Here is a 25,037-nt window from a genome sequence, read left to right on the forward strand (position 1 = left end):
GGGAACACTTTACTCATCCAAGTGACTTTGCTTCTCTCCCTTGTGTGTCCTGTAATAGAATAGATTTCTCTTGAGGATGAGCCCACATGCTTGGGGCACCTGGCACTGGGGTACATGCAGGGTTGGGCTGAGAATTCCTTTCCTCTGCAGCTCTTTTCTCTCCTTCTCCCGAGAGGATCCCTTGATACAGCTCAAGAACCTCTAAGAGAATAACATTTCTCCCTCCCTCCCTCCCTCCCATGATCCCCTGGGCTCTGGCAATGACATTGGCCATGTCCTCTGTCAGTAACAACTCAGCAAGCATCCTTTCCATAGAATTCCTTCAGAATCTGAGATGGAGGACAAGCATGTGTGTGTTGGCCTTGGGATGACTGTGCAAGGGAAGGAGGCCAGAGGCTCTCCCTGTGTGCCTCATGGGTGGCATGGGGGGGATGGACAGGTGGGTGGACATGAGTGACCAAGTTAGAGCCCACTGGAACGGGTCCCTTTGAGGCCAACCAGATCTGAGCTCCAGCTCAGGTTTTCCACTTTCTGGGTGTGTGATTTTGGCTCAGTCACTTCACTCTTCTGAGCCTCAGTTTTCTTGTCTGTAAAATGGAACTAAAACAGTACAGACTTCATAGGGTTGTGAGGAGGATTCTTTAAATTAACAAACGTAAAATGCTTAGCGTAGGACCCAGCAAACCACGGATTCTTCCTAAGTGACAGCACCTTCTCCTGCCATGCTCCCCTGGGGCAGACAGGTGGTGACATAAGTACTTTCTCGGGCAGTAAAGCCCTGAACAGTTCTACACCCCCCCCCCAACACACATATATACACACACGCTCTTTCCTCCTACCTGGCTCCTGTGTTTCCCCATCCTGGCTTTTATCCCAAGCACAAAACTGTGGGAACCCTGATGGGGGTAGGAGATTAAATTTGGACATGAAATCTGGGAAGACTTCAGGGAGGAGGGAGAGTTTGTCCCAGGTCCTGAAAGAGTGACAGATTGTGAGGCGAGGGGCATTCCAGGCAAAGGAAACAGAATGGGCCAACTCCAGAGATGGAGTGACACAGGCTGATGGGAGTAGATGACAGAGAGCACGGGAACACCCAGAGGGAGACCTATAGGGGGAGGGGCCAGGCAGTGGGAGAGGAGGATGTGAAGAGGGGTGGATGGGAACCTGGGCAAGGTAGGGGAGGGGCTGCCGTGCGACTGGGCTTCTAGGAGGTACGGCTGTTCAGGGCAGGGGAGAGGAGAGTGCTGGTGACAGCCGTGACCTTGAAGACAAACAAGCTCCCTGCTCTCGTGGAGCTAACCATCTATCCATTCAAACCTTCCTACTGAGCATCTGCCCTCTGTCTGCCCGCAACTCCTTCTGTCCAGCTGCACACCCACAGCCCTTCCATTCACTTTCCACTCATCCGCTTGCTTGTACACCCAACCTTCCAGAAGGCAGAAACTCAAACTATGCAGGACTTGTAGAGTTCCACTCACTTGGTTAGCAGACTTGTTATTAGGACTTTGCTGATCCTATGCTGGATACTGAGGGATCACAACTGGGAGGAAAGAAACCACATAAAAGGGCATAAGTGAGCAGGATTTGTTTCTGTACAAGTAGATCTTAGTTTTCTAACATGAGTCCAGAGGAAAGGGGGTTCAGACCCAGGCCTCTTCTGTCTTTGTTCTCTGTCCCACATAGAGGGCTGGCTTGTCATCTCATGGTTCGAAAGTGGTCACTCCACTTTCCAGCACAGCAGCACAGCTGTGTTTAAGGCGCTATAGTAGAAATCCCTACAAAGGGGAGGGAGAGGAAAGGGATCAGAAAGAACCAAACATGTTTCTCTTTCTTAAAAATACTTCCAAACAAAGGATTAATGTCCCCTGATGAAGATGATACTTATGGGGACTTTATTGTGCCCACCGCCATCGGTGTGCTGTTTTCTATCAGGCTGAGGTGAGGGGAGAGGGCCAACTGTGTGAGTGGATGAATCTGGGACTCCACACAGGGTGGGGGACGGAAGGGGTAGGGCTGGAGGTGGGAGTGCCGGGGGAGCAGCACTCCTTCCCCAGTGACCCTTCCTGTGTGGCCAGGACACCTGGGATGAGGAGGAACGCAGGTAATGGGCAGACCCTGCATATCAGGTGCGCCTCCGGGAGTCGGCCATTATTACATTTGGAGCTTGGAACTTGACATTATGTTTCCTCCAGAATTTCATTTCAGCCACTAGCCATCTGACAACCCCTGTGCTGTTGGAATTTCTTCCATGGTGGCCTATCTTTCTTGTTTCCTTTCCTTAGGATGCTGACCAGGTCTCTCTCTTTTTTTTTTTTTTTTTGGCGGTACGCGGGCCTCTCACTGTTGTGGCCTCTCCCGTTGCCGAGCACAGGCTCCGGACGTGCAGATCCAGCGGCCATGGCTCACGGGCCCAGCCGCTCCGCGTCATGTGGGATCTTCCCAGACCGGGGCACAAACCCGCGTCCCCTGCATCGGTAGGCGGACTCTCAACCACTGCGCCAGGGAAGCCCCCAGGTCTCTCTTAATGGATCTTGGTCAGTAGGCTCACACACAGAGACAGCATCATTAGTCACGTGATGTCACCGGGTTTAAAAACTCTAGACTGAGACGTCTAGTTGTTTGAAATGAGCCGCCTGGACGTTCCACAGGATACCTGGCCAGTACTTCTCAGGAAAGGCAAGGAAAGAATGAGTAACTGTCACAGAGCGGAAGAGACTGGGGAGGTGGGATAACTAAACGCAATGTGGTAACCTGGACCCTGGAGTGGATCCTGGAACAGAAGGAGGACATGCATGGGAAAACTGGTGAAATACAAATGAAGTCTGGAATCTGGTCAAGAGCAGTGTGCCTATGTGAGTTTCTCAGCTTTGACAAAGGTACCCTGGTCATATAAGATGTTAACACCGGGGAACACTGGGTCCACACAAATGCTCTGCTATCTTTGCAACTTTTCTGGAAATCTAAAGTTATTCCAAAATAAGGAGTTTATTAAAGGGAACCCATCTCCTCTTTAATCACTGCCATCTGCTTGAGGTGCTCCAGCAGCTTCACTGAAATGACAACTTGCAAGTTCAAGTCTTTGATGAATGACTTCCAGGGAAGTTCGTAAAAATGGAACAAAGATGAGGTGTTTCTTCTGCTAAGCACACACGTGCACACGGGGCAGACAGGAGGAGCAGGGCAGGGGTCCACTCTGCCACCCTCTCCTCCAGAGCCTACTTGCAGCCCCTGCACCCCTCCACCTTCCAGCTGATGACTGAGCCCAGAAGCTCTGTGTCTAACCCAACATACTTCTGCACTCGGCTGGCAGGGCCTCAGTGCTTTCTGTTCCTCAGCCCCAGCTCGTTGCTGCCTCTGTGCAGATAGGAGGGGTGGCGGGGTCAGGTAGTTCTCAACTGAATCCCACAAACTTTGCCAGCACCTGCCACATCAGACCCCCACACCAGAGCCAGTTAGAGTTGTCATCATAACTACCACCAGCTGGAAGAATCATCCTTGCGGTCACTTCCTGAATATATACCGTGTGCCAGGAACGCTGCACTGGAAGGAAGACCCTTTCCCCATTTTTCAGATTAAAAAAACTACATCTGGGGAAAATGATTTAATTTGCCCAACTAGAGAAGCAGAATTGACCTCAAAGCACCCTCATTTCGTTCCCCTGCCTCTCTTAAAGAAAGGCCCTTGAATATCAATTAGACAACCTGCCCATTTTACAGAAAGGCAAACACAGAAAGGCAGGTTTTGCATGAGGCCACACAGCCTATTCTGGTCTAGTCAGAAAAGAAACTCAGCCTTCCTCCACATTCTAATCCCAGTCTCTCTCCGCTACCTCTGAATTCCTGAAACTTTCAGGGCACCTCTGGTCCATGCCTAGGAAGTCCAGATGCTCCCAGACCAGACCAGTCCTCCCTCCCAGGAAGGTACAGATTTCTGCCTTCCCCCCGCCTGGTCTGGTATCTGCAGGCACAGCTCAGCAGGGGGTACAATTACCATCTGTGTGGCTGGAGTCTTCACAAAGGCATATTTAAGTCTCTGCAGTACTCATGGGAGAGAGCAACTAAATAGGCAGCACAGCAAAGTGTCGAAGCCAGCTGCAGGTCTGAGTGCACGGAGGGGCACCAGTAAGTCGCAGCACTACTACAGGGGAAGAAAGCAAAGGAAGAAAGAAGAAACTGCACACCCTTCTTTTCAGATGTTGCCAGAGGTTCTCTCGGTCTCTGAACGATGCTTGCTCCAATGATGCAGGGTTCCACCAGGAGTGAAAGGCAACCTTCACAGGCTCCTCTGGGACAGTCAAGTCCGTGTCACCCTGCCAGGGTATTGATAGAGCAGCAGCCAAGAGCTAGGTAGTCAAAGGAGGAGGATGCTCGGATGCAGGCGCTCGTGGGTATCGGAGGGGCACCTGCTTCCGTATCCCACCACAGGCCCCTGGCAGGGGGACGTGGTTCCATGAGCCCTCCACACTCTCCCTCCTGGTCTCCCTGATGGTCAGTAGAACCCGCTGGGCCATTGTAAGATGGCCAGACACAAACATGGATCTGTCTGTGGACCCAAGCAGGAGGAAGCAGTCTCTGAGTCCTTGGGAAGACACATGGTGACCATTGGGAAACTGCTTGAGTTCATTAAAAATATGTCATGCTAGACACATTGCATTTTTTTAAAAAAACCATTTAATTATTTATTTAATACATATTTAGTGGGCATGCCGATGTGCCCAGAATAAGCTAGGCACGAAGGAAACAGTTCTGAATGAGATAGAAATTCGCGTGGCTTTGTGGGGGCTGAGAGGGGGCTGGGAAGAGAAGACAGACAATAAATAAATAAATCCACAAGGTGAGGATGGGGCAGTATGCTTTATGCAGCCTGGGGCCTGGACAGAGAGGTGGGTGCTTCAGCTGGGACGTCTGGGCAGGCCTCTGGGGGGGTGACATTTGGAGGACAAGAAATCACCACAAGCCTGTGGATCAAGAGAGCCTTGCACAGGTGGTATTTCTGGACTGTAGCAAAGCCTTGGGAGAAAGCTCTTCGTATCATGTTTACTAAAAGGCATTACTTGTGTACCCTGCGGCAGACAGTGTGCTATGAACTCACCAGGCATTTTATTTGATTGTCACAAAAGCCCAAGAATGGGTGTATTTTCTCTAATTTGCAGATAAAGATGGTGAAGGCACACACCTCTCACTTATTGTGAGTTTTAAGTGAGACCACGGGCATGAAAGAGTTTAGGGCCAGCTTCACCAGCACAAGAACTGTGCAGGGCATGGGGCCCGTGCTCAGAAGGGTTCCGCACTGGGTTTAATGTTCTGTTCTTGTTTCTTGAAGCTCTTACTCATTCTTGATCAAAGGGCCCACATTTTCGTTTTGCATTGGGTCCCACAAATTATGTAGCTGGTCCTGGAGAGGACTTCAAAAATCAAAAATGTACAGTGGGTTATTGTTGTTGGTAATAATAGCAACACAGCCATTCACACTCTGAAAGGGACGTGCATGGGGGCTTTTCTGCAAGCCAGTAACACTGTGCCCTCTCCCAGTTCCCCCAAGGACTCCAGAGCTCCCCACCGTCGTCCCAGGGAGGGGGGCTGATTCTCCTAATTCCAGCGCTTGGCCTGACAAACTTAAGCACGTCCCTTTCCCTTCTGGGTGCCACTTGACTGACCTACATAAAGCGGGGCTCCAACTGGTCTCCAGGCTAATCCTCTCCCGGCCCGCCTTCCACCTGTTGAAAATGGGCTCCTCTGAGCCTTGCCAAGCTGCGCTGCCCCTAGCGGGAGTCGGAGGCATGAAACTCCCTTTCAGGAAGACCGGTTTCGAGCCATGCCATCGCATCCTGCTCCGCAGCCTCTGCTGGTGCTCAGCCTCCGGAGCATCTCAGCAGCCAGCCCTGGGTGAGGACAGGGGCCACTGATGCACCTGGCAGGGCAGGGGTAGCACTGTGGCTTGGGAGCTTCCGAGGAGCAGGGGTGGGGCGTGGAGGGGAAATCCTCAAGGTTGGATCCAGCCCTTATTTTAAGAAGGGGATTGTGTACAGCAGTGTGGTTGTACACCTGTGTGTCTGTATCAGCGCCTGTCCGCCTCATTGTGTGTGTGTGTCTGTGTGTATGCCCGCAGGCCAATGCCCAGTATGACTCTCTGTACAACAGTGTGTCTGTCAGTGGACTCCGGTGCGTGGGCAGCTATACCTAGGTGTGGATTTGTCACCGTAGGTCTGCGTGGGGCAGTGTAGTAGCTGGCGGTAGAGTCCTGAGTGTGTAGGCATAGGAGATAGTGTCAGTGTATTTGTCTGTGGGGTAGTGATTCTGTGGGTGACTGTCTCAGACAGCGGTGTGTGTGTGCGTTTGTGTGTGCATGCATAAGGCTGTGGGTGTCAGTGTCTAGCTCTGCATGGGACAGTGATCCAATGTGTGTCTGCTTCTGTGAGTTGGTATCAGAGCGCTACAAACTGGGTGGCTGGAGGTACAGGTGTGCCTGTCACAGTGCCCCAGCAAGACAGAGCCCAGTGTGTGTGTGTGTGTGTGTGTGTGTGTGTGTGAGTGTAGGTGTCAGGGTGTCTGTGAAGCAGTGATTCAGTGTGTTTGAATTAGTGTGCGTGTGTCCCGGAGGGTTTGAGCGAGTGTGGCGGCGTGCTCCCCTGTGTGACAGTGCCCTGTGTGTTTGTGTAGACGCGTGTTGGTGTGAGCGCCAATGCATTCGCCCGGTGGGTGTGTGTATTTTACGGAGAGCGAGGCTCTGTGTGTGTGTGTGTGTGTGTGTGTGTGTGAGTGAGTGTCAGCGTCTCTGCTCCCCCGCAGCGCGAGTGGCAGTGCCAGGTGGGCTGGTCCCCAGGACCTGGGCTGGGGGTGGGCGCCGCCCCGCCCCGCCAACAGCGACCCCTCCCACGGGCGGCAGTAGGACGGCCGCCTCTAGGACCCGGCGGCGGCCGGCCGCTGTCCCCGGGCCGCGCGAGTGAGCATGTGCAGAGCCGGGCGCCCGCTCGCCCGCCGCCCGCCGCCCGCCGCCCGCCGCCCGCCGCCCGCCGCCCGCTCGGCGCCCGCTTGCTCCTCAGCCGCGGCTCAGCCCGGACGTCCGCAGCCCAGGGAGCCAGGTGGCGGCGCCCTGTGCCCGGGGCGCGTCGGGCCGCTCCTCGCCGCGGGCCGCCCGGGGGCGTGCGGGCGCCTAGGCTCCGGGCACTGCGGGGTTGCGGGCTCGGCGCCCCAGGGAGGCGGGCGCGTGGCCGCCGGAGCGGCCGCCCCAGCTGGCCGCGATCGCGGGGTGAGTGCGATCTCCGGGTGCCCCAGCCGGGACCCCCGCGCGGGCTGCGGGCAGGGTTCCCCCAGCGGCGGGCCAACAAGTTTGTGTAGACGCGGCCGGGAGCGCGGCGGGGCTGCACCTGCTCCGGCTCCGGGGCGCGCTAGCGGGGGGCGCCTCTCGCGGGGCCACGGCGGCTTCGCCCGGGAGTGTGTGCGCGTCGAGCCGGGCTTGGGGGGCCGCTTCGGCACGAGCGGGATGGGGCGGGGGTGCGCAAAGCAGTTTCCCAAGCCGCGTCCGCCTCCTGGAATCCTCAGAGACCCTCCGTTTCCCCGGAGGGAGCCGTGGATCCGGGGAGGGGGCGAGGACAGGCTTTGGGGTGCGCACTGCCTCTTCTAAGAGGAGACGTTTACCAGTGGCAGCTCCCTCTCGTTCCGCCACCACGCCAGGCTTCCGGTCAGCGGAGGGTTTTCTCTGTCTCTTGGTGAACTTGAGGCACACGGGCAAAGGCGAAACGCACGTATTTCGTCCAGAAAATTACTCCAAGTAGAGCTCTGCATTTTCCTAAGAGTAGACGGAAACTCACGACTGGAGGCTACTAATTGCGTTTTTCGTTTCTCATGGGAAGCCTTCAGGGGGGTCTTCTGCCTCAGGGTAACCAACCTCCCGGGTGTCTGTTTTCCCGAGCATCTGTGCCCACGGATGATGCCTGCTCGGTGCTGGCTCGCCCGTGGGGAGGCGGGGGCGGAGAGGGAGACCTCTGACCCTTCTCTGAGCAGTGGGAGGGCTGGTTGTAAGGGTTCCAGCCCCCCACCCCCCGTCCTGCCCTGGGATCCCGCTGCTGCCCACGCTCGCCTGCTCCCCACCTGCTCCCAGGATGGACAGACTCGGAACTCCTCTCTACTTTTCTAACAGCGTTAGACGCTACCCTCCCTCTTGCCGCTGGAAGGGCATGCTTCAGTTTATGGAGCACTCGGGTTATCCCATGTTGGGACGCCGTGGTTGGGATCAGGAGCTGGGGGGGCCTTTTCTTTTTCTCCTCTGAATAGCCTAGGTTATCGGGCACAGAGAGTGAGGGCTCGTGGCGAGTGGCATACAGGAGGCAGAAAGCTGGCCGGCTCCGCTCTGCCTGCAGCCGCCCCTGCCTGCTGGTTGCAAGGTCTGGAGAGAGGGCAGCGGGGGGGTTTCCCTCGAGTATTCCCCTCACCGCCCCCAGCCCCACGCCATACCCTTAGCTCTGGCCTCACCAGTCCCTTGGAGAAGATGCCCCGGTGGGCCATCAGAGCCCAGCAGTTCCATGGGGAGGAGCGGCCGTGTTCATCTCTGATGCACACTCGCTGAAGGAAGTGTGGCAGGCAGCTGGGCTGGTGCGCTGAGCCCGGCAGCCTCATCTTCCCCCAGGAGAAGCCCCCTGGCCCTCACCTACAGCTGCATCCCCCTGTCTTCAGCAGGACCATTGCCACAGCTCCTCTGGAAGAATGCCTTATTTTGGGGGGAGGGGATCCCTTATTCAGTGGGCGTTGAAGCCCTGTGGGGCACTGTCCTGTGGCCTACAGCATGTCTGGCTAGGAGTGAAGAGACGCTAGGATTAGGCAGAAGGCCAGACCCCTGCCCCTTGCCTCCTGTCTGCCTAACCAGGCAGAAGTGGATATTGTGGGCCACCAGTTGGTCGCCTGCTAAAGCCTGAGCCTCTGAGCACTGGGCAGTGAGTTGCAGAGCTGCTTCCCTGTAGAGTCTGCCTGAACAGGCAACCCAGAGCCTCTAGACCAGAACTGAACCATGTCTGAGCAGCGCCTCTCAGGAGGGCGTGTTTCTCTTTGTAGACACGCCCAGCTTGCGATCCTTTTCGGCCTTAGTGAGACCAGTGCCCCTGGACTCTCCCTCCGGAGCTACACTGAGGCCCGGGCAAAGCTCGGTGTTTAGACCTTCGGGGTCTTTATCCATAGTATGTGAGTGATGATCAGACCCACCAGCAGGGGCAGAACTGAGTTGGAGGCAAGCCCTGCTCATCTGAGGAGTGAGTGCTTGAACGTGGCTTTGGACTACCTTCTCCCTGGGCCTCTTTTCACACTGCGGCTTTTAATCTCTCTTCCTCGTGGTTTTAATAAACAGCATGTTGACGTATCACCTGGAAAGTTGTTGGAAGGGTGGCACTTTTGGAGAACGTATTTAGGGAGGAACCCTATCTCCCAATGCGGACGTGAGAGTAGTTGGAAGAATGGAGTGAATTCATTGTGTACATCATAAAACACTGTGTGCCTCTGGTAGCTGTTAAGGCTTTCCTCCTCCACTTTGATTCTCTTTTTCTTGCTCCTGGAAACTCATGAGGGGGCCAGGAGGGTGCTGAGGACAGGAAGGCCCAAGGTGTCTTGGCCTCCCCCACCGCCGGCATAAGTCCCCCATCCCAGTGACCTGAGGCACGGCAGGCACAGAGCCAGAGAAGGGCGAGGTTCACTTTGGCTGGGTACTCCACCCACTTGCCCAGATTTATCCAAATCACTCAGTGGGGTTTGGACAAACCTCGAGAGGTTGCCACTCAGTGGGAGAAACATACGAACACATGAACAAAATCGGGTTCTACTAAAGAGGTGGCCCAGAGATAGCCTAAAAGTGTCTGTGATTGGCTCTTGCAAGAGCGGGTTGGGCTCCAGATCAACCAACTAAAAAGGCGAAATGCCTTTTAGTGCATTTGGTGGTATTCTGTCTTTCTTTGCAGCCCTGGCCCCTAGAGGGGTGCCTGGAGGCATCTCCATCCCTGGAGTTGTACAGATGAAGACCATGTGATATGGTAGATGATGCCACAGACCTGGAATCCGAAAACTTGAGTTCAGTCTAGCAATAGCTATTTGTCTTTGGTCAAGTTAATTTGCCCTCTGTCTTCCTCAAATTCTGCATCTCCACGATGGAGATGATAATGATTTGACTTCATGAGTTTATGGGAAAATCAGTCATCCATTTGATGGTCTGTTGATTCATTCAGCACACTTGAGAGTGTGTGAAAGTACCTTGCAATCTCTAATATGGTACATAAAGATTTATTCTTATTTATATGAACCCCAGCACTTTGGTTTGCTGGAGGATTCCCCCCTCCCCCCACCTCCTTTGCATTGAATGGAGTTTCAGCCTTACTCTTATGTTTTTTACCTTTTTAGCAATATTTCTTATTTTGGACTTTTTAAGTTCTGAAGTTCAGAAGATCAAAAGATTTGCCTCCTCAAAGGCAGGGACCCCACCCCATTCCCATTTCCCAGACCTTGTCCCACCCCAGGGCCCAGCAGATCTATATTTAGTGGGCCCTTTGCTCTCTTTCTGAATCTCCAAGACCCAGAGGCGTGGGACCCTGGGATGAGGGCAGCATGGCCCTCAAGCCTTGGAGGGTGTCCAGTGGGCACAGATGATTGGGGTCTGCCCTGTGCCCCACGCAGAGGTGGACAGAGGCACTGCCTGTGTCTATGAGGGGCTCATAGGCTGGGAGGAGAAGTGGGCAGCATAGCCGGGACTCAAGGCAGGACACGTCGCCCAGAGCATCCAGCCCCGCCATCGAGCGCTGGGGAGTGGCTCTGCTCTGGGGATCAGGAAAGCTTCTTGGAGGGGGTGGCATTAGAGCTGAGCCTTGGTAACCACAAAGCCTTTCAGAGCCACAAGATGGGGCCCACGTTGGAATCCCTGGCCGATGGAAGAGTATGTGTAAGGGGGCATGAAGCATTGCACGCTGGCCAGTGGGGCGTCGAGTTCTGGAAGGAATACTGAAGGGAAGTTGCTGGGAGACTGAACCAGGAAGGGCCACTGAATGCCAGGCTGAGGCGCTTGAACTTGGTCGTCTGAGCCCTGGGGAGCCATTGCAGGCTATAGCATTGCTAGTTCTTGGAGTTAGAAAGATCTCTTTGTTAGGATGCTGGGAGGGGACAGCGTCTCGGAGAGGGGACGGGGTCCAGATGACAGGCACTGAGCCTGAGCAGGGCAGAGGCAGGGGTTGAGGGTGGGAAGATACAGGGGAGGGCTAATTCAGAGCACTGAGCCCAGCTGGAGGCTCCCCGGTGTGGCTTTGCTGAGGTCCTGAGGCTGAGACACCCGCCTGCCCCGACCCCAGCTGCCGGCCATGCAGGCTGGGGCTCCGAACTGCTAGACCACGAATGCCCATCTCCTCGTCTGGGGAGCAACATGTCGGTCCCTGTTCCTTGAGCTTAGGGCTCTCACCCTGCTAAGAGCGCACCGCTCTGGATCCCCAGAGGCTTGCAGCCCTCACTGCAGTGGCTGCAGTGGCCGACATGCTTCTGGGGCAGCTGGAGTTGTTCTCCCCTCACCTGCCCGTCCTCTCTGGCAGGGGGGGTGAGGGGTGATAGAGTCACATGACTGAACCCCAGTGGCCACTGGTCAGGCCCAGGCCGTCTCTGACCTCTTTCTTCAGCCCCCAGGCCCGAGGTCTGCCTTCTCTCCTCTCCCGGCTGTCGCCACCCCTCTCCTGTTCAGTCCCTTAGAAACCCCAGCCTGATGCCATCTGCCCAACCCTCGCCTGGGGCCCAGATAACAACCAAGTGACAGCCAAGGGCTCAAGTTGTCTAAGTCCCCACCTGAGACCCCAGAAGCCCCTCTGTCCCAATATTCTCCTCTCATTCCTGGGAAGAAACTGAGGGGCTCCCTCCCCTGGGCCCTGGTCTCCTCTGGGGTGGCACTTGGGCCTCTGACAGGCCACCAGGCAGGACAGCTGGCATCCACCTTTGTCCAGCCTGAGGCTCAGTGCCTCCCTGGTGCCTCCCGCCTCCCGACAAGGCCAGAACCTCAGGTAGGGGTGGGCCCCCTGCCCCCCCATCGTCCCCCTGAAGCACTTTGCATGATTCCCAAACAGGCGGTGTCACATGGGAAGCATGCCTTGGGGAAAAATGGTCCAGACCTGCAGAGGAGGGGAGGGGCCCAGGAGGCTGTGATGCTGACCACATGGCAGCATCTGGGAGGTCTGAGAGGGGTGGGGCGGGGGGCGCGACACCGCGTGAGACACCATGTCCAGGGGCTTCATCCTGGCATGTCTTCAAAAAGGTGGTGATGGAGGCACACTAAACCCCTTTCGGGAATCAATCTTGCCTCGTGTGAAGCTGGTGTGGGGAGAGAGGCGGGAAGCTTAGTGGGCATGGGGTGGGCTCTGGGAGCAGGGAGCCAGGTCTGAATTCCGGTCCTGGTTTGTCTGGCCTTGGCCAAGGTGCTTCACCCAGCTGAGCTTTAGAGACCTGGGCGCTCAGATGGGGGTGATCAGGGCATCTGCCTCAGCGGGAGATGGGAGTAAATGACATGGTGCAGGTGAAATACACAACCCAGTCTAGCCAGATTCTTCAACGCTGCAAGTGTTTCATAAATGGTGGCACTGAAAAGCAAGCAATTGCTAACAGCTGCCTTAGCATGGGGGCAGCTTCAAGTAAGCCTGGGATAGTGCGCCCTCCCCAGGGAGTTGGAGGCTGAGAGGCAGTGTGGGTGGCTGATCCCCCCACAGCTCAGCTGCTGCAGGCCTCTCCTCCAGCGTCTCCATGTTTGCCTCTTTTGCACTTGTAAGCTGGAGGCTGTAGGTAACAGAAGGTTTACTCCCTGATTCGATCCCAGGACAATGCCTATTTACCCCCATTTAACAGATGAGGAGCCTGAGGCTCTGCCCTGTGCGGTGACTTGCTCAAGGTGGATTTGCTGTAATGGAGGGCCTCCTGGCTTTGGAGTACAGCAGGCACAGCTGATGAGCAGCAGCTACATACGCGCCCCAGGCGCTGGCTGCTTCTGCTGTGCAGCTGCCTTGTGGCTTGGCTGTGAGCCCTCGTGCAGATGCTGCACGTAGCCCAGCCCCCCACCCCCACCCCCACCCCAGGCCTCTTTCAGGTTCAGTCACTCAACAAACATTTTTACGGGCGCTGCCCTGCTGGATGTGTGCTAGGACCTGGGGATGTGGCCAGAATGTGAGATCGGGTGTCATCTGTGCCCTGGGGGAGACGTGAGCGTGGCAGAGAGTGGGGGACGACTGACAAATGTAATATCAGTGGGAAGTGGGGTGGAAGTCTGGGCAGGGGGACAGGTTCCTGATGTGGCAGGTGTTCTGGGCTGGGAATCGGCTTCGCGATGTTAGAAGTTCAGAGTGGCAGCCTGCCTTATAGGAGGCCAGGGTCGTTGAGCGCTGGCATGAAAGTAGCTGCCCCCTGCCCCCACGTCCAGTGCCCACCTCCCCAGACCAGGGGAGGCCCCTCTGGGAAGGGGTGGCTCTAGAGAGGACTTGGTGGCGGGGGCAGTGCTTGGGGAACCCGGGTGTGATCAGCCCTGACAGTGCCGCATCGCACTGTGTCCTTTGTAGTGTGCTCCCAGAGCCTGTATACAAATGCGTATGAAATTCTGGCCGGGTCTTGGCTTCAAAATTCTGAACTGCTGATCCATTGCCCACCTTTTGGCTCCATCTCGTCAGAACCTTTCTTCCCACAGCAGGCGTCCTCTCTCCCCTTATATTTTAGTTTTATAGGATTTTTCACTGGTAGAATCCCAATCTTGTAACCAGAAGCCTTTTGCAAGCAGATCTGGAAACCTCTCTTCCTAGAATGACACAGGAAGGATAACATATAAAGCTCAGGCACCCTTATTAATTTCCATGTATCTGTGAGACCTGAACTGGTGAAGCTGTGTCCTTTGTGCTCACGTATTACTCCATCTCCCGTGTTTCCAGCGAGGTTCCCACAGCTCTGAATAACCGGAATTTGAGATTTCATTGCCCTGACCCCCACAGGAGGAGGTTTCTGATATCATGATTCGCCTATTAATGTATCTTCTCATTCATTTTTTAAAAAATGTATTCAGAAACAGAGATGGCTGAGCATCTATGCTGCTGGGGCTCATGCTGGGGGCCAGGGTTACTAAAATGCATAGGGCATGACCTCTAGCCTTGAGTCAGTCACAGCCCTGCAAGGATGATTGACAAGTACAGGGACAATTAAAATCATCTCGGGGTGGTGAATGCTGGGATGGGGGTCAGCAAGGGCTGTGGGAAGACAGAGAAATCTACACCAGTGGGTGAGTGGTGGTCAGGGAGAGCTTCTCGGAGGAAGTGGCACCTGGGCTGATTCTCGGAAGATACACAAGAATTCACCAGGCAAAGAGGGAGAAAAGGACATCAAATGCATTGTGTACAAAGGCACCAGGGCAGATGTGCTGTGTGGTCACTCTGCTGGACTCTGTGTGTGTGTGTGTATGTGTGTGTGTGTGTGCACACACACGTCGTGGGGAAGCAGAAGGAAAGGGCCTGGCGAGAGGTGAGCTGGTTGGGCTGGATCAGGAAGGGGGCCTCGTATGTCATGCTAAGGAGCTTGGAGTTTATCCCAAAGCCATGGGGAGCTACTGAAAAGGGTTTTAAGCAGGGGAGTGCCATGATCAGATTTGTGTGTTAGTAGGATCACCCTGGCAGCCTTGCAGAGGATGCATTGGAGGGGCCAAAGCTAGAGGCAGGGAGATCAGTCAGGATTTCTTGGCATTTTCTCTGCGGGTCTACAAATCTGACGAGGCTGGCTGGGGTGGGCCTGGCACACACCAGCTTAGAGAGAAAATAAAAGCTCTGGAGACCCGTCTGGAAGGGCTCCCAGACTCAGGGTTTAATTCCACCTTCATTTGCTGATTCCCTAGCCTGCCACCCCTGCCCCAGCCTAAAGGACCCACCAGACCCCCATATTCCCAGATCCTGCCCTCCCCAGAAGCCTCAGAACCTGGCAGCTCTCAGCATTGAATCAGAAAGGGTCATGCTGGTCTGGGCCCCTCCCGGGACCCTGGAGTGCCAGGCCACTAGAGCCCAAACATTATCTTTCCTCTCACACCCAGCCGCCGTCCGTAGGGCACAGAGCAGCCATTGAGGGGCCGTGGGGCCCTGGCCGGGGTACCGGGCCCTGTTACAGGCAGCGGCTTAGTCACGCCCCTAGGAGTCTTCCTCCCCAGGACAAGCCTGTCCTTGTGTTAAGGGCTGTCCTCACCCAGCAGCCCGGCTCACAGCAGCTGCGGGACCCTCTGCGAACTCGTGACAGTGAACTTCAGAGGCGCCGCCAAAGGAAACCAAAGCCCAGCGTGAGAGCTGAGTCCTGGGGAACAGAGGGGCACCCGGGAAGGCTGCTCTGAGAGCCCTCCCCCCTTCACCTCACCAGGCGCCCAGCCCCGTTGGCAGGTGCATGGCCTGGGGCACTCTCCTGCTCTGGCCTCCTGCCTTCAGGAAGCCTGGAAAGACTACGCAAGCCCGCTCTCTCCCCGTATGCCCTCTCCTGTGTTAAAACCGACCCACGTCTGCAGAAGCATTTCCAAAAGACAGTTTGCAGCCCCAAGGCACCCGGGGAGTCAGCACGCCTGTGTTGAGCACCTGCTGTATACTCACGCCTTGGGCTGGGTGCACATGTAGGTGGTGGGGTCTCATAATAGGCTGGGCCACGTGTCAGTTCAGAGTCCAGGCTCTGAATACAGACTGTTCCAAACCTTGGCCCCTCTGCTCACCAGCTGTGTGACTTTGGGAAAGTTACGTTGCCTTCTTTTGCCCCAGTTTCCTCATCTGTAAAATGTGGATAGTACTGTACAGTATCTACCTCGCTGGGTTGGTGTGAGGATTAAATGAGATGATACATAAAGCGTTTAGCTCAGTGCCTGGCATGAAGTAAGGATTCAGTGCAAAGACACTGCTGTGGGTCTTTCTGGTTTTTTTTTTTTTTTCTTTTTTTTGATGGGAGTGGAAGGTCTTTCTTTCTTTCTTTTTTTCTCCCCCAGACTCCCCTCCCAGCCAGGCTGCCACATAACATTGAGCAGAGTTCCCTGTGCTGTACAGTAGACCTTTGTTGGTTATCCTTTTAAACACACCTCGGCTGCTGTTTTTCCTCCTTACCGCTATCGTTATTGGATCTTCCTGCCGCTCCGGGATAGAGTGTTAGCCCCCTTTTACAGATGAGGAAGCTGAGGCCCAGTGAGGTGAAGTAACCCACCTGATGTCACACAATAATGCAGTGGCAGAGCTGGGACTGGAACCCAGCTCTCTGTCATGTAATCTTGCAACACGGCTGTTGCCTTTGGTAAACAGAGCCCAGGAGTGCAGGGTGCCTGACCCTGGGGCAGTGGGAGAAGTGGACCCTCCTATTGCATCTAAGTGCCCTTTCTCTTCTTTTCCAGATTTATAAGCTGGAGATGAGGGTCGCTAGAGCCCAGGGATGGCAAAGTTTGTGACACTTGGGCAGAAGCTGCAGCTGCAGGGTCCAGGCCGGAGTTAAGTGATGGGGCCATTTGAGCACCTGCGGAAAACCAGGCAGGAGGAACAGTAACCCCAGGAGAGCACAGGCTGCTGCTGCCGGGATGCAGGGATGACGCCTCCGCAGGCCCCAGCCTCCCTCCCGCCTGGGTGCTAGGAGCCATCCCTGGGCTCCAGCCGGGAGCCCTGCCGCCCAGGGGCATGGCCAAACCTTTCTTCCGACTCCAGAAGTTTCTCCGCCGGACGCAGTTCCTGCTCTTCTTCCTCACAGCCGCCTACCTGATGACCGGCAGCCTGCTGCTGCTGCAGCGGGCCCGAGTGGGCCTCCCGCCGGGCCCCCGGGCCCCCGGCCCCCTGCAGGCCCTGCCCGTGTCTGCCGTGGCGCTGGGCGTGGGCCTGCTGGACAGCAGAGCCCTGCATGACACCCGGGTCAGCCCAGAGCTGCTGCTCGGCGTGGACGTGCTGCGGGGCCCCCTGGCCCGGCCCCGGCCCGGCCCCCGCTGGCTCCGCAGCCGCAACTCAGAGCTGCGCCAGCTGCGGCGCCGCTGGTTCCACCACTTCAAGGGGGACCCCCAGGGGCCGCCCGCCCTGGGCCCCGAGGCCCCCAGGCCAGCCGCCAGCAGCCAAGGTAGGTGCTCAGCCCTGGGTCTCCTTGCCTATATGGGAGCTACTCCCAGGGGCCCAATTCGGGGGCACAGGACTGGTGTCCCCTCTCCCTGGCCCTGGCGGCAGCCCAAGAAGTAGGCGCCGAGAGCCCATGGCCTTCCCACACCGCCCCTTCCCCCGGCTCCGAGGCAGACAGGAGGGGCCTGGGAGGGGAAGCCCTTTGGAGTCTTGCTCGCTCCCCAGCTGGGCTCGCACGTGGCTGGAGGTTGAGACGTGCGAGTGTCTTGGAGCTGAGACAGACCTTGGCTTGAATCCTGGCTCAGCCCCAAGTTGATTGGGTGACCACGTCTCTTAATTTCTCTGGGTTCCTTGGAAATGGAGGTTGGGATACCTGCCCCAGGGTTATGGTGAGGATAAAATGTGACACTATAGAGCAGCGGTTTGCGAAGCAGAGTCCCAGACCAGCAGCCTCAGCATCACCTGGGAGCTTGTTGCAAGTGCAGATTCTCAGACTTACCAAGTCCCAAACTCTGGGGCGGGGTCCGGCACGGTCTCCAGGTGGTCCTCATGCACGCAAAAGCTGAGGACCACTGGGCTAGGCGTCCTGATGTATTCACTGGCACTCAGGAACTGACAGCTATTATTATTTAAACTCCCCCAAGGTCATTCTCTTAGTTTGGGTTCCCCGGAAGCAAACCCTGAAACCAGGATTCAAATGGACTTGGTTAATTTGGGACGTGATCCCAGGAACACTGGTAGGGGAGTGGGCAGTGAGGCAGGGAAGAGAAGGCAGGGAAGTCAAGGGTACGTTATGGAGCAAGTGGGGGCTTGGAGCGAGGGTAGAACATGCATCTTAGGGTGCAGCCTGGAGGCAGCAAGGCCGCGGGGACACAGGCGGGGCACTCATCAGACTGCCAGAGTCATGCAGCTGGGACTCCATCATGGGGTCAGCCTGGTTCCAGGTCGGGACTCTTTACACCAAGTTATCCAGACTATGCAGGGCCCAGTGAACTGTGCCTGTGTGAAGTGAGCACCCACGGAGTGTCACAGCTGTTGTTGGGTGGTGACTGACCTCAGTCAGTGTCCCAGCATCCCTGTCACCACCCCATTTGGTCCTGTACCACAAATCACAGGAGAACTGCTATCCTGAGTATAAGAAGTGTAGCTGGAGCTTAGAGTCCTCAGTGGCAGGATATAGAAGATGAGGCAAGAGCCTGAGGAGGATGAGTCTGGTGGCCCAGTACAGTGAAGACTGGAGGACTCTGCCTTCTACAAGAAAGAAACTTCCATGGAATGAAGTTTCATCTGAAATCCTCTAGGTCATAGCCCTTGTGTGGGCTTCCTCAGCAAGGCTTCATGTAAGAATGAGGGAGAATTGAGGAACTGGTTCTGTAGCTCATTTCATATAGATACAATTTCTGTAAACTCTCCCCAACACATCTAGAAGCTGGGTCTCTCTGCAGGCTACACCAGTGTAACTCATTTAGACTAAAGTGTAAGTGACTAAACAAAGTTGCCATGGATTTCTTGGAAAGAAGGCATGGAAAGAGCACAAGTTTTGAAAACAGACCTGTTTTCAAATACCTCTTGGTATTGCCAGTTATTGGCTCTATGACCTTGGGCAAGTTAGCCATGATTCCTCTTTTTATTTCTCTCAATCCACACTTACTGAGGACCCACGTATGAGTCTCCATGTGTGCTATTCACTGTGCACTTGAGGAGTTCAGTCTGGTGGTGGAATCAGCTATGCACCCAAATGATTACCCCACAGTGTGACTGAGGCATCATAGAGGCACATGCAAAGGGCTTGGGGCTCATTAGACAGAAGTGACAAGTTCTTTGTAACCTGGCTTCAGGGTGACTGGGCAGCAGAGGGGAGGACTCAGGGTGACCTGGTTATAGCCCTGTGTATAGAATACGTATATCCAGGAGAACCAGTGGGTACCCCTTAAGTTATCATTTAGAGAGGCGATGGAAGAGGCTGCAGTGAACGCTGAGGAGATCATGGTGAGATGTAAACAGGACCGATTGTCACCCATTATACACCACCCGTTTCTGCCCTGAGCCCCTGAGTGCCCTCCACACTCTGATGCTCTGGCTGACCCTCCCTGGTGACCCCCAAACCTAGCAAGTGAAGGGTTAATGCCTGGTACAGCGGGAACAGTGAGGTTCCGGGTGTTGAATGGTGATAATTCTGACAGGTTGGTGCCCCGCCCCAATAGGTTATTCAGTATTTTGAATATCCCCCAGGATTGGAGGAAGAATTCGCCCTCTGGGAGAGGCCGTGGTATCCTGGCTGGAGATCTTCAGAGAAAGTGGGGAGAGGTGGGCACTGGCCTGAGGACCCTCTGGGAGCCCCCTTCCCTTCCTGGGGCTCTGTGGGCCCCGCACAGCCAGGCGGGCCTCCCTGGTGGAGAGTAGCTCGCAGGCCAGCCCTCGGGACAGCTGCTGGGGTTGCAGACAAAGAGAGCGTCTCTTTGCGGCCCGGGCAGCCTGCCATCCCCCTGTAAGGGGATCCGGCAGGCAAGCCTTGGAAGCTGCAGGAGGCCCCATCAATCACTGAGCATTTCATTATACCTTGGACAACATCCATAATGGAATAAAATGTCAGTAAGTTTACTAGGGGAAAAATAGTAACTTCTTCATAGCCAGTTTGTTTTTTATTGATAGTAATTTGCAAAGACATTGCAATATCTCCAAAGCCATCGTTAATAGCCTCATGGCATGTCCATTTTGATGTGCAAATGAGCAGATGCCGAGTCACAGACAATAATATATCGCCTCCGTTTCAGCCGAAAGTAATAAATCCGTCTCAGAATGTGTCCCAGTGCATCCCTGGGAAGTCCTTTCTTTTTGCACATTCTCTCTTTCTAACTCTGTCAGGGAGTTAGAAAAGCCATTCATTATTTTTCCAGGAGAAAGGGCTCCCCTCCTCCTCACAAGCAGAGGGGGAGGCGCCTGCGTCTCAGGCCTTTGCTACAAACTGAGATGGGACCAGCGGGGCGTGGGCGTCCCCTCCAGACCGGTCAGTTCCACCCGACAGCCAGCTGGTAGCTTGTTAGCCTCTTCTTGTTTTTGAAGAACCCAAGCCTGACTGCTCAAAACCATTTCTTTCTCTCTTATTAATGTCTTCCGCTAATATTTACGGAGCCGGGACTTCCCTGGTGGCACAGTGGTTAAGAATTCGCCTGCGAATACAGGGGACACAGGTTCGAGCCCTGGTCCGGGAAGATCCCACATGCCACAGAGCAACTATGCCCGTGCGCCACAACTACTGAAGCCCACATGCTTAGAGCCTGTGCTCTGCAGCAAGAGAAGCCACCACAATAAGAAGCCCGTGCACCGCAATGAAGAGTAGCCCCCGCTCACCTCAACTAGAGAAAGCCCGCGCACAGCAACAAAGACCCAACACAGCCAAAAATAAATATATTAAAAAAAAATTTTACGGGGGCTTCCCTGGTGGCGCAATGGTTGAGAGTCCGCCTGCCGATGCAGGGGACACAGGTTCGTGCCCCGGTCTGGGAGGAGCCCACATGCCGCGGAGCGGCTGGGCCCGTGAGCCATGGCCACTGAGCCTGTGCATCCGGAGCCTGTGCTCCGCAACGGGAGAGGCCACAACAGTGAGAGGCCCGCGTACCGCAAAAAAAAAAAAAAAAAAAATTTACGGAGCCATTGTCACACTCGGCCCCCAGGTTAGAGTGTAGGATCGGAATAATTATAGCTGTTACTTATCTGAGCATCTGTGATGTGCCTAGGTGTACATCTGTTATTTAATCTTTGAACAGCCTGATGATGTCAGTGGTGCTATCACCATTTTAATGACGAAGGATTTTGCATTTCAGGGAAGTAAAGTCATGTAAAAATATTTATTGTTAACAATGACATATAAACAATAAAAACAGTCACCACTGAGCCCGTACTACATGCCACGCCTGCATTAGATACTTTCTGTGTTATCTCGTGGAATTCTCACAACCACCCCATGAATTCCATGAGACCATATCCCCGTTTTACAGATGGGGAAGTGGAGGCTCAGGAAGGGGAAGCTGCACATGCCAGGTCACGCAGTCAGATAGTAGTGGAACCTGGATTTGAATCTAAGGCAGCCCATTCGCTAAGGCTGTTTCCCCACTCTCCCCGCAAAATGTGTATGTGCCGGTCTCAGCCTTCAGGGGTCTTGAGCCCAGGCACCTTTAGAACCTTCTGGTTAATTTCCCATCAACGGTGATAAATGTTTAGCAACCCCTGAGCTTGTTTTGGATGTTTACTTGAAAGCTATAATAGAATTTCTTCTTTGCTGAGCAACACACATCAGAAATTTCTTAAATACTAGGTTTTTTTTTGTTTTTACTAAGTAGGCAGGCTAAGGAGAGCGATTGATTCTCACTGACCTGGGTGAAGGCTTTCTGGTCTTTGTAGTCCTGAGATTTATATAAAGAGAGAGAAGCTTGTGGGGACTGGGTGTCTGGGGTCCCGAGTAGAGGAGTGGAGCCTGTGTCCATGGACAGACACTGGGTGTGGCCACGTGTGTGCTGCTGGGCATCCGTGATGAAGGTGACCTCAAGAGGCTCATAGCCTGCAAGGGGGAGAGACCCTTTGGCAGACATTGAGAAGGTGACTGTTGCTCTCTTCTCAGCCCCAGATCCTCTAACCTGAGGTCTCTGGGTCTTCAACCATTCCTGGCATGGCGGAGAGTCCCATCTTCCACCATCTTGGTCATCTTCCTCTTGCCTTGCCTTTCTTAACCTGGGGCCCTGGGAATCGCACATTGGTGCAGCCAATGGGACCAGCCATTCTTTGCATCTGGGCTCTCTGCTCCCCCTCTCGCACCCTCACAGGATGTCATTGTGGGTTTTAAGAGCTCTAACCCACTGTTGGCATCGTGCCTGACCCTGCTTGGTGAGTCACCAGCTAAGGGGAAGGTGTGGTCCCTGCCCTCAATGAGCCTTAAGGCATGATACAGAGACAGGATACACAGGTGTACACGATTTTTAACAACAACAGTTAATGATAAGGATTTGGGTGACAGCAAGTTTTTCAGACACTCATTGTGACAATTCAGAGAAAGGAGAGGCCATAGTGGGCTGGAGTGGTCAGGGCTGTAAGTTGTCAAGGACAGGTAGGAAGTAAAGTGTGGACATGCAGGAGGGAGCAGGGACATGTCCAAATGTGGCAAGAGAAATGAGCTTGGGTGGGGTGGTGGGTTGCATTTATGCATTTGAAAGTTGAGGAAACTGAGGCACAGAGTGTTGAAGTGATTTAGTCAAGGTCAGAGATGGATTTAAGTGTGGTGTTCACACCCAGGAAAATCACTCCCTGATTTGGGCCCCAGGAATGAAGGCTGGCAGACCCACTCCTCCAAACCACTCAGCAGGCGGCCCTGAGCTTCTGCTTTGGGCCAGGTTCTTGGCAGCAGTAAAAGCCAGTCTTGCCTGAACAGGGAGCTCCTGGACTGGTGGATGAGATCGTTACGCCTCCCCGCAAAGCCGTTTGGGAGCTGGCAGGCTGTTGGGAGGCCTTGGGCGTGCTGCTTCCCAGAGACAGCCTAGTTTCCGGAGGCTGCAGCGTACCGCTCAGGCGCCACTTGAGACATCCTGGAACTGAGTGTAGACGTTCCCCTGGAGACAAGCAGCATCTTTATCACGGGTGCCTGATCCAGATCTCGGCACAGCTATTGTGGGTGTGCATTCACAGCTCGGACTATGTGATGGTGTGTTTGCAAACTCCCAATGCACAGTTCCTTCAACGCGCTGTGATGCACATGACATTTACACACCTGACACGCCTGCTTAGTGCTGGAGTTCTCCAGGCTTTGCTGTGCATTTCTGGGAGGCAGCTCCCTCTCTTGAGGTGACAGGTCAGGGCTGTTTCTCATTGACATGTGCACGGTTGGGTCAACACTGTCACTGCTTTGTGGAGTCTTGTCCCCTAGTGTCCTTTGCAGGGATGTGCCAGAGATGCCCTCACTGGGGAGGCCTCAGCTGTCCCTTGGTCCTAATGATTCCCACACAGGACAGCTCTCTTACATGTTAACAGATGCTGCTTACACACCTGCAGTGATGGGGGCTTACTGCCTCCTGGGGTGGCAGATTTTCTTCTTGAAATAACTCTCCCTGTTTGTAAGATCTTTATGTTAGCTAAGATCAGACTTTCCATAACTCATTTCTTCCCTCTGGATCACGAGGAGGTGACAGAACCTGCCTATTGAGACATTTTTGGAGGCAGAGAGGCCTTTTCCAGCCTAGGAAGGGTAGGGATGGAGAGGAGAGGGGTCCAGGGGAAGAAATTAAACCAGCCAGACTCAGTGGGTGAGGGTCAGTGGAAGAAAGTTGTATTCTGGCTGATGCCAGGCTCCTGGCAGGGTGTCTGGAGGGACAGTGGGCCATTAACTACGAAAAGGGGGAGGAAGAGGACAATGTGGAAGTGTCCAGAGGCCCTTCAGGGAGGGTTGGACCACCGCCTCATCCCCTGAGCTTCTCTGAGAAGAGCCTTAGCCAGGAAGGGCAATGCCAAGGGTGGAGCCAGGTAATCTTCCCTCTCTCCGGGGCCTCTGAGTCTCTGCTGTTCTTCCCCGCCTGCAGGCACATACATGGGATGCTTCAGTGACGACGGCCAGGAGAGAACTCTGAAGGGGGCTGTGTTTTTTGACTTGAGAAAGATGACCGTCTCCCACTGCCAGAATGCGTGTGCTGAGCGGTAAGTGTGGGACCCTGACCATCAACTCCACTGGAAATAAAGTCCAGAAAGTGGAAGTGGTGTCCCTGAGGTGATGCATCGGCTTCCAGTTGGCTGTCATAGTATAAGCAGAGCTCGACCGATCAGATCCCAGTTGTCCGCAACAAAGAGTTTACTGACGGGACGGCAGGGGGTTATGGAAAGAGCTCCGGGCTCAGTGTCAGGAGACCCGGGGTTCACTTCCTGCAATGCCAGGACTCAGCCTGGCCCCAGACCCAGCTTTCATTCCTGGAACCAGACCTCAGTGCCCTGGGCCAAGGTCGGGACTCACCCCAGGCCCCGCTCTGCCTGCAGGTCCTACGTCTATGCTGGCTTGGAGGCCGGGGCCGAATGCTACTGTGGAAACCGGCTCCCAGCAATGAGCATGGGGCCAGAGGAGTGTAACCATGAGTGCAAAGGGGAGAAGAGCTCCGTGTGCGGGGGTGTGGGCCGTCTCTCCGTGTACCGCGTGGAGCAGCTGCAGCCCGGCTCCAGGAAGCGTGAGTGTGCCAGTCTGTCCCTGAGCTCCGTCTGTCCCCTGCTCTGCCACCACCCCCGCATCTGCAGCCCCTCATCCAAACCACGTGGGACCGAACCCGTGCTCTGCCTTCCTCACCACCTTCCCCAGACAGGCTCGCGGCAGGGGTGTGGGGTGAGCCTAAGTTGGCTCGAGTTCATGACCGAGGCACATCTTTCCTCATCCTCTATGGGAGAGAGAAACTGATCAGGAGGCCCAGGGCCTAGGTCTAGGTGTGTCTCAGACATGCTGTGTGGCCTCAGGCAGTTTGCTTCCCCTCTCTGGGTTCCAGTCTAGTTTGTAAAGTGCAGAGGCAGACTTTGATTTCTAGCAATGGGGCAGACCAGGTAGTCTGAATGTTTCCTAGCTATGAAACACCTAGAAATGCTGGGTAAAATTGTTTTAAATGCACAGCTGAACTAACAAGAAAGTAAGGAAATCCCTGGCTCCAGGAAAGAAGTGGGAACCAGGAATCACAGTGGTGAGATGAAGGTAATCGAGGATGCTGTGCAGCTCTGGGTCTCTGCCAGGGGACGTTGCTGATCTTGGTGATCACACGGCTTAGGTTTTCATGTCCACAGAGAACAGAAAAGGAGGCTTTGAGCCTCTCAGGGTAGGGAGTTGGATTGAAACTTCTGTATATAGTTGGATCCAATTTCACTGAAGTATAAATCATTGAAATTTTAGATTAAAAAAAAACACCAGAAATAGAAAAACTTGTCTGTTTTGACCTGAGCTTTGGGTGAAAAAAAC

General features: G+C 54.8%; 1 protein-coding gene across 1 annotated transcript in view; it reads left to right on the forward strand.

Moving 5' to 3' along the window:
* Positions 1–7,165: 7,165 nt before the first annotated feature.
* The window catches only part of WSCD1 (WSC domain containing 1), a 41,470-nt gene continuing 23,598 nt past the window's right edge, over positions 7,166–25,037 (forward strand). The window contains exons 1-4 of the mRNA XM_060081017.1: positions 7,166–7,248; positions 16,372–17,075; positions 23,635–23,749; positions 24,083–24,267. Coding sequence (XP_059937000.1) covers positions 16,649–17,075; positions 23,635–23,749; positions 24,083–24,267 — 727 coding nt within the window. The 5' untranslated portion in view covers positions 7,166–7,248; positions 16,372–16,648. The remainder of the gene's footprint in view (positions 7,249–16,371; positions 17,076–23,634; positions 23,750–24,082; positions 24,268–25,037) is intronic.

The sequence above is a fragment of the Mesoplodon densirostris genome, chromosome 18 (assembly GCF_025265405.1).
Source record: "Mesoplodon densirostris isolate mMesDen1 chromosome 18, mMesDen1 primary haplotype, whole genome shotgun sequence".
In the NCBI taxonomy this organism is placed as follows: Eukaryota; Metazoa; Chordata; class Mammalia; order Artiodactyla; family Ziphiidae; genus Mesoplodon; species Mesoplodon densirostris.